The sequence below is a fragment of the Chiloscyllium punctatum genome, chromosome 2 (assembly GCF_047496795.1).
Source record: "Chiloscyllium punctatum isolate Juve2018m chromosome 2, sChiPun1.3, whole genome shotgun sequence".
In the NCBI taxonomy this organism is placed as follows: Eukaryota; Metazoa; Chordata; class Chondrichthyes; order Orectolobiformes; family Hemiscylliidae; genus Chiloscyllium; species Chiloscyllium punctatum.
The window spans coordinates 32,226,142-32,235,720 of NC_092740.1; the positions used below are offsets into that span (position 1 = coordinate 32,226,142).

The 9,579-nt window shown below is 39.8% G+C and overlaps 1 protein-coding gene across 1 annotated transcript in view; it reads left to right on the top strand.

The window, feature by feature from the left end:
• The window catches only part of LOC140495792 (organic cation/carnitine transporter 2-like), a 93,779-nt gene extending 88,564 nt beyond the window's left edge, over window positions 1-5,215 (top strand). The window contains exons 12-13 of the mRNA XM_072594908.1: window positions 1,684-1,834; window positions 4,837-5,215. Of these exons, the coding sequence (XP_072451009.1) occupies window positions 1,684-1,804 (121 nt within the window). The 3' untranslated portion in view covers window positions 1,805-1,834; window positions 4,837-5,215. The remainder of the gene's footprint in view (window positions 1-1,683; window positions 1,835-4,836) is intronic.
• The last annotated feature ends 4,364 nt before the right edge of the window (window positions 5,216-9,579 follow it).

The window sequence follows — 9,579 nt, forward strand, 5'->3', positions numbered from 1 at the left end:
AATAATTTATCTGCATTGAAGAAGGTATAGTGAAGGCTTGCTAGGGTTGATTCCTGGATAGAACAAATTGGCCTGTGATGAAAAGCTGAGTAAATTATTTCTAAACTCTTCAGAGTTTAAAAGAATGAGAAGCACTTTATTGTGTTGTACAATGATCTGAAGGGCTTACAGGGTAGACAATGAAAGGGTCTTTCCTCTCGGTATAGAATTTAGAACATGAGAGCAGACCCAGGAAAAGGGAATGATCATTTTGAATCTATAATGAGACAACATTTCCTCTCTCAAAGTGTTGCAAAACAATAGAATTCCAATTGCAGAATATAGTGGGCAATCTAGTTTTGGGTATATTCAAAGTTAAAAATCACGCAACACTAGGTTATAATCCAACAGGTTTATTTGGAAATGTAAGCTTTCAGAGTGCTGCTCCTTTATCAGTTGGCTCGTGGGATAGGATCAGAGGACACAGAATTGAAAGTAAAAGATCGTAGTGTCATACGACTGATGCAATATATTGAACAAACCTGGATTGTTATTAATTTTATAAATTCCTACTTTGGAAATAGAACCAGTCTGACTCAGATTTGGAATACATGCAGACACTAATATCACACCTTTAATGCATTGTCTGAGCTGAGATGACACCTTTTCTGAAAAAATCTTAAGTTATCTTGGGAATGTGACTTGAAAGAAAGTTCTGGGATTTACATATTAATAAAGTGAAACTTGCAACCCATTCTAAAAGATGAAAGACTTAACAGCAATCTATTGCATCAGTTTCTGACACTATGATCTTTTGCTATAAATTCTCTGTCCTATGATCCTACTCGACTAGCTACCTGAAAAAGGAGCAGTGCTCTGAAAGCTAATACTTCCAAATAAACCTGTTGGACTACAACCTGGTATTGCGTGATTTTTAACCCTGTCCACTCCAGTCCAACACTGGCACCTTCACATCAGGGTATATTCAAGGCTGCAATAGTCATTTTTTTTTGGTCTGTCAAGAAACCAACATAAATAGTAAGCATTCAATTAAAACAGAAGATAAGTCATGTCGGTATTAAATGTTGAAACATGCTCAGGTGCCCAGTGATCTACTGCAGCTTTTATTTCTTATGTTCTTGTGTTTTTTTTTTCTCATGCTATGTCTCTGACTAAGTATTAACAGGCTTTGATGAACACAATGTCCATAAACAAAATAACATAATTGTAGAGGTATACCAAAACTTAATGACAGTCGCATAACTATTAACCAAATAGAGTTGGAGTTCAAGAAAGAAATATGGGATAAATTATTTCCAAAACAGAGATTAAAATATGCAATGTTAAATTTTTTTTGTCAATGAAAGCCAAAATTATTGAACTAAAGTTATCTGAGTGATATGAAATGCCTGTTCAAAAATTCTTCACTTGAAGGAGAGGAAATAGAGAGAGGTGTGTTTAATTTGCTAATAATGATTCAGAGAAATGCTCTGAATTTAACCGAATGAAGATCCAATGTAAAGATCTTTATCACAATAAGCTCCTCCTTTAAAGATATACTAAAAAAGAAGAAAGCAAACCTAATGAGAGTATCTGGAAGCACTATTTGATGCATCTATAAAAAATAGAAATGGCAAAAGACATCTACCATGTGAATTAACAGATTTTACAGTGAAATATATTTGGACGGTTTCTTTCTTGAAGCTGCTCTGGCTCAGCCAAAGGGCACTGCTGTAAGCCTTCCTCCTACCGAACAACTGTACAACAGAACCATCAACCTCAAGATGATATCACTTCTTCGGCCATCTTGGCAGCTGGACTGTAATGCAATCGGGAGTTAATTCCCCAAATACAGGTACATTTCTCATTTTCTTTTGTTCCTTCCTTCAATTCCAATGCACATGTAAATAATGGTAGATGGTAGGTTCGACAAGGTTCCCCATGGGAGACCGGTTATCAAGGTTAGATCCCATGGAACACAGGGAGAACTAGCCATTTGGATACAGAACTGGTGCAAAGGTAGAAGACAGAAGGTGGTGGTAGAGGGTTGTTTTTCAGACAAGAGGCCTATGACCAGTGGAGTGCCACAAGGATCGATGCTGGGTCCTCTACTTTTTGTCATTTAGGTAAATGATTTGGATGCAAACATAAAAGGTATGGTTAGTAAGTTTGCAGATGACACCAAAATTGGAGGTGTGGTGGACAGCGAAGAAGGTTACCTCAGATTACAACGGGATCTTGATCCGATGGGCAGAAAAGTGGCAGATGGAGTTTAATTCAGATGAATGCGAGGTGCTGCATTTTGGGAAAGCAAATCTTAGCAGGACTTATACACTTAATAGTAAGGTCACAGGGAGTGTTGCTGAACATAGGTTCATAGCTCCTTGAAAGTGGAGTCGCAGGTAGATAGGATAGTGAAGAAAGCATTTGGTATGCTTTCTTTTATTAGTCAGAGTTGAGTACAAGAGTTGGGAGGTCATGTTGTGGCTGTACAGGACATCGGTTAGGCCACTGTTGGAATATTGTGTGCAATTCTGGTCTCCTTCCTATTGGAAAGATGTTGTGAAACTTGAAAGGGTTCAGAAAAGATTTACAAGGATGTTGCCAGGGTTGAAGGATTTGAGCTATAGGGAGAGGCTGAACAGGCTGGGGCTGTTTTCCCTGGACTGTTGGAGGCTGAGGGGTGACCTTATAGAGGTTTACAAAATCATGAGGGGCATGGATAGGGTAAATAGACAAAATCTTTTCCCTGGGGTTGTGGAATCCAGAACAAGAGGACAGAGGTTTAGGGTGAGAGGGAAAAGATATAAAAGAGACCTACGGGGCAACATTTTCACACAGAGGGTGGTACGGGTATGGAATGAGCTGCCAGAGGAAGTGGTGGAGGCTGGTACAATTGCAACATTTAAAAGGCATTTGGATGCATATATGAATAGAAAGGGTTTGGAGGGATATGGGCCAGGTGCTGGCAGGTGAGACTGGATTGGGTTGGGATATCTGTTCGACATGGAGGGGTTGGACCAAAGGGTCTGTTTCTATGCTGTACATCTCTAAATAAATAATTTCAAGCACATTTTAGGAAAAGTTAATGGGCCGAATTGTAATAGAAAATCAGCTAAGTGTCATTTTTGATGAGGCTCATGAATGGCTTGTCTCCATGAGGCTGGTTTTGGAGTGGAGGGTGGGGGTGTTCTCACATTATCCTCCCAGACTCAGCTTATTAACAATGTGCCATGCCCCTGTGGTTGTCTGCTTCTCCATTTCTCCCAATCACCATAGCCAGGAGTAGTCACCACTGTGTCCTGGGATTCCTGGCACTGCCACCATCTTCAAAAGGTCACAGCTTATCTAGTTAGCATTGGCAGTCCAGAGGTGCCTTGCATGTCCCAGACAAAGCAGGTAAGGAAAATAGTGACATTTATGATTGACATGATTAAATTGAAAGAGACTCTCAATATTTCAGTTTTGTGCAAAGGTATTTGTGTTTCACAAATCTATTTGCAGTGTAACCAGAAGGAGATAAGAGAGAGGAAGTTAATGTTTACATGTGAATTTTCAGAAGAGATATTTAGTTAGGTGCCATGCAAGAATTTTGAAAATGAGCTTAAGTTTTATGGTAGTGAGGATACAACATTAAGATACATTGAGGATTTGCTCACATGCAGAAAATGGGCTGTTGGAATAACTGGGTCATTTTCACAATGGTGTTTTGCAACTTGAGGAGTGCCACAAGGAATAAGTGTTTAGGCCTCACCCATTTCCAGTTTATATCAACAGCTTAGATAAAGAAAATAACCAGGCTTTCTGATGTGACAAAGTTTGGGGGAGGGGGAAGTATGCAGTGAGCAGAAAACAAAATGACAGCAATGGGATTTAGACAGATTCAATGATTCGGCATAAATGTGGTAAATGCTATCTAGTTTGAAGAAATGTGAAATTGAACACTTTGGTGAGAAAGCAAAATATCTTTTAATAAGTGAATGTAATAAATACGAGGAATTTGCAGATCAGTGTACCAAAATCGCAGGAAGGCAACATATAGGTGCAGCAGTCGAGCGTGTGGTGTTGGAAAAGCACAGCAGGTCAGGCAGCATCCAAGGAGCAGGAGAATCGATGTTTCAGGCAAAAGCCCTTCATCAGGAATCCAGCACCACACTCTCAACTCTGATCTCAAGCATCTGCAGTCTTCACTTTCGTCGTATAGGTGCAGCAGACAACTAGGAAGCCAAATCATATGTTAGCCTTTAGTGCAAGGATTTGGAGTACAACAACAAGGAATTATGTAGAGCTTTTATGAGACCATACCTGAAGTACTGAGACAGAAATACCTGGTGTCCATACTTAGGGAACAATGTATTTGCCTTAGAGAAGATAGAACAATGATACACTCGGTCAATTCTCCATGAAAATAAATTACATAACATCGGTCAATTCTCAAACGTTCAGAAAAAAAGAGCAGATCATGTTGAGAAGTATGGAATTCTTAACAGGATTTGACAAAATGGATGCTGAAGGTTTGTATCCAATGACCAGAACCAGGGGTCATAGGCTGGAAATAAGCAATGGACCACATAGGAGTGAGATGAGAAGACATTTCTTCAGTCAACAAGTTATGCATCTTTAGAATTCTTCATCCCAGAGGGTTTATGAATGCTCAATCCATGAATGTATTGATGTCTGAGATGTTTAGCCATTAAAGGAATGAGAGGATATGGGGGTAATGTGAGCCAATGGAGTTGATTTTGAAATTCAGCAATGTTCTTATTGAATGGATGAACAGACAAAGATATGGTCCACTACTGTTTCTATTTATTATTTTATACACTGTTTATGATGTTTTTCTCCTTATATTCCTAGGTCAACCACAACCTTGCTCTTCAGCTGAGAGAATGAGGGTGCATGGATGTCCCAAACCATCCCTCTTTCTTAAAAAGACTGATTGGATGCCACTTGTAGCTATAAGATAAAAACCTACTACAACTATAGGAACACATTGCCACTGGAGACTTTTACACCAGGACCTTAATTCAATTTAAAAACATTGCTGCAGAAAGGAAGCAATCTATTACACTTTTCAACAACTTACTTGATTCCTATAATTATCTTCTAACAAACAGTAATTTTGCTCCATTTACTCCATAGACTGGCGTTACTGCAATAAACCACCTTATACCATCTGAAGTAAAGGCCACCCAAGTAAATATATCAAAATGATAAACAGGTGGAAAGGGGAGGGAAAGGCAACATAAAAGAAAGTCTGTTTTAACTAGTAATCTTGGTATTAAAGTGATCTCTCCTGTCTGACTGCTGTTCATGATACTGAGTTTGATTTTTTTTCTCACCAAAATGTATTCTAAATGTGTTTTTATTTCAAAAGGAATGTTTGCACATCTAACTTCGGCCAGCTCATGATATATAGAGCCAAAAGCTAAGCTCTGTCCAGAAGAAACATTTACTATGTGGTAAAATATTTCAATTACCTTTAAGCAATATATAAATGAATTCCATTTTCAGACCAGCTCCAAATTCAATTAAAGATTTTTTTTAGCAAAACTCCTTCTACTTTACCCTAATTCCTCCAGAACCAAAACCACCTACACTCCAAAAGTGATGATGTCAGTAATCTTCTTCCAGGCTTTTTACAGTTTTCCTGCAAAGTATTCACTTCCAGCAGATGTGCTAAAGTAGTCTATGATGACTGACAAACAGTTGTAAAACATAAATCACGTCAATTTTTCTGCATTAATCAGTGTTGCCTGCAAACCTGAAATTAGCATCAGTTTTAGATAACTTTAGAGCTGACAGTTCACAATCGATCAGTCATGTCAAACTTACTGGAAATGTGCCTACTTCAATTCAGTTTGAAAGAGGCAATAGGTTATTTCTATCTGAGTTCTCTAAGATAATCAGTCAATATTGAATTAATGGGATTTGCATAAGGTTGAGAGCGCAGAACGTAAAACATTCATCTACATAACGGACTCCCTCATGGATCAATATGTTTACCTGATAAGTTGATAGGTGCCAGGAAGCTTCAGACTTTGGTCTCTGGTGAATTAGCTTATTTCAATGAAGCAGAAGGAAAAACGTACAAAATAACCAGGCAAGGACAGATTAGCTGGCCCAGCAAGCCTGCCCACACAGTATGATGGCTGGCAGTTGGAGGCTGAGGGGTGACCTTATAGAGGTTTACAAAATTATGAGGGGCAAAGTTTTTTCCCTGAGGTCGGGGAGTCCAGAACTAGAGGGCATAGGTTTAGGGTGAGAGGTGAAAGATATAAAAGAGACCTAAGGGGCAATTTTTTCACTCAGAGGGTGGTATGTGTATGGAATGAGCTGCCAGAGGAAGTGGTGGAGGCTGGTACAATTGCAACATTTAAGAAGCATTTGGATGGGTATAATACAACTATACACATGGACAATGGCATCACCATTTCTGGAGCATTCACCAGGACACCTTCTCTAGATTGTTAGCCATTGGCCTCTGAAGGAAGTGTACAAATAAGGAATGAATTCCATTGAAATCTCCACATTAAGTTTCTAAGACATTCACTTTTCAGACTCAAAGATGAATACTGGCTTATGGAGTGAGGATTTGGAGTCTATCAGTTGCAATTATCCAACACTTCTCCAAAATTACCTTCCAAACCTGTGTCCCCTATTATCTAGAGGAACACGAACAGCAGATACATGGGAATCTGTATGATCACCTTCAAATCACAGAGCCGCCTGAACTAAGTCACTGTTTCTTCACTGTTGTTGTGTTGTTCCTTTCTAATAGCACTGTGGGTGTAACCTATGAAAGCAACCACCCCAACACACACAAAAGAAGTTGCATCAAGACACTGTTCAAAAGGGCCACAACACACTGCAGTACACCAGAACTGCAAAAAGAGGAAGAAGAACACCTATACAATGTATTTGCCAAAAATGGATACCCACGCAATTTCATCAACAGATGCCTAAGGGAAAGACAACAGAACGAGGACATGCCGCAACCCAAAGGACTAGCCACACTACCATACGTCAAGAGCATTTCTGAACTGACAGCCAGACTACTGTGACCACTAGGACTCATAACAGCACACAAACCAACAGCCACTCTCAGACAACAACTCACCAGAACGAAGGACCCGATACCCAACATGAGCAAACCCAATGTAGTGTATAAAATCCCATGCAAGGACTGCACAAAACACTACATAGGACAAACAGGAAGACAGCTAACGATCCGCATCCATGAACACCAACTAGCCACAAAACGACACGACCAGCTATCCTTAGCCACACACGCAGATGACAAGCAACATGAATTTGACTGGGACAACACTACTATTATAGGACAAGCCAAACAGAGAACAGCCAGGGAATTCCTAGAGGCATGGCACTCATCCACAGACTCTATCAACAAACACATCGTCCTGGACCCAATATACCGACCACTGCAACAGACAGCTGGAACTGACAACCGGAAGTGGTAGATTCAAACCACTTCAAATGGCGGAGGAAAGATCACAGAAGCGCTTCACAGGAGGCTCCCAAGCACTGAGGATGTCACCTAGACAGGGGACGAAACATCTGCAACACAAATTCCCAGCTCGGTGAACAGAACCACAACAATAAAATATAAATAAGGGAAATTACGCTAATTCTGGATATTTGGATGGGGAATTGACTTTGAGTACTCGACCGGGAGCCAAAAGAGCATAATTGATTGCCTCAGATTGTGGAGAAATTTCCCAGCGCTTTTGTTGAAATTGTTCTTTTTTTGGCACTCCCAGGAGACTGTGTTGATTTTGCCAGGCAAAGTGCAGATTTGTGTGTTTTATGCTGAGTGCTGATGGGATGGATCGGATATGACAGACTTTTGCTGATCTTTTCCTCTCATGTTTCAAATGTTGACCAGATTTTAAAAGAATGACCGTAGTGAAAATATTTTAAATGAGAAACTGAATATTTTGATAATATACTATGTCTATACTTTTAAAAAAGTGCTACTTGTAAACATAGGTATTTGTTAAAAACAATTTTTCCAAATGTTCCATTCCCTTCAATTTCTCTCAAAAAAATCTCTTTATGAATTCTACCTATATAAATTAGTGACACAAGAAATGAAAGAATGAATGAGTTTATTGAAACATTCTGTGTATGAATTACTGCGAGGTCAGCATTCTTGAAGAAATGATTCCAGGAAATAGTCTGGTAATTGAGCCAAGGAGGAATAGTCACACTAAGGTAAGGTGAAGTTGTCATAGTCTTTCTTACCAGACCATAGGGCTGTTCTCTCATTACAGAGAGAGAGATGGCTTGTAGTATTTTAACCTGAGAGTTACTACGCCACAGGTGAGAGGAAAAGTTGAGGAGGAGAGTCCTTAATGGTAACCTGCTGTTAGACTGAATATCCTCCCCCCTCTATTATTTTACCCAGCAAAACAGGCTTTTTCTAAGTATTTTTAATGTGCCTGGATGTTATTTCTCTGCCACCTTTTCAACTGTACATTTGAAATGATTTAAAGACGTAAATGTTAGAGGAATTCCAATGCATTTGTTACTCATATCATGATAGATTTCTGAACATTACAGAAACTGTTGACACTGGGCTTGGTTCTATAGAGCAGCAGGAAGAACAGAAAAAATAGTTGCCCATGTTGTCAGGTGGCTCATAAACTGTAATGTCAAGTATTGCCAGACTGTACTATAGGAGATCTATTGTAGCAGATACAGCAGATTTGAAATCATAGTTCAAAGGAACTTGCAATTCAGTAGATATTGACATATCTGTGCCATTCATTCACAAACACCTCTAGCATTTAACATGTAACATCCAAAGGTTGTCAAAGCCATAGTGTCTTTTCACTGGGCTTCTTCCAGAGTAACACTGGGAGTATCTTAAATATCAACTGTTGGGAAGCCAAGAACGGGAAATGCAATTCAGCCACCCTAGACTGTACTGTTATTCAATTAGATCTTAACTCTGTTTAATTGCCTTGGTTCCATAATCCTTCATGCGCTTGCCGAGCAAAAATCTATCAATTGCATTCCTCAGTTTTCAACTGATCTATTTGGGAGGGCGTGTTTTCAAAGTTCCATGCCCTTAATGTAGAAAAGTATTTCATGACACCAAATCTGAATTGCCCAATTCCTTTATTCTGGAATCTCTCACGAAAGAGAACATTGGAATTGAATCTTGGAAATTGCAAATCCGACCAGTGAAATGTTCAAGTTATGAATGTAATCTTCTGCCAGGCCAATGGAGGTCCTCAACTTCTGAGATGGTGAGCCAATACCATAAAACTTGCATGAAAACCAATATCTCTGTTCCCAGTCAATTGCATTTTTCCAGTGAAGCTCACCTTCTGCCTCGGAACACTTCAACCCCAGGGCATCAATGTGGACTTCACCAGTTTCCTCATTTTCCCTCCCCCCACCTTACCCCATTTCTAACCTTCCAGCTCAGCACCATCCTCATGACCTGTCCTACCTGCCAATCTTCCTTCCCACCTATCGCTCCACCCTCCTCTCTGACCTGTCACCTTCATTCTCACCCCCACCCACCTATTGTACTATTTGCTACCTTCTCCTCAGCCCCACCCCCCTCCC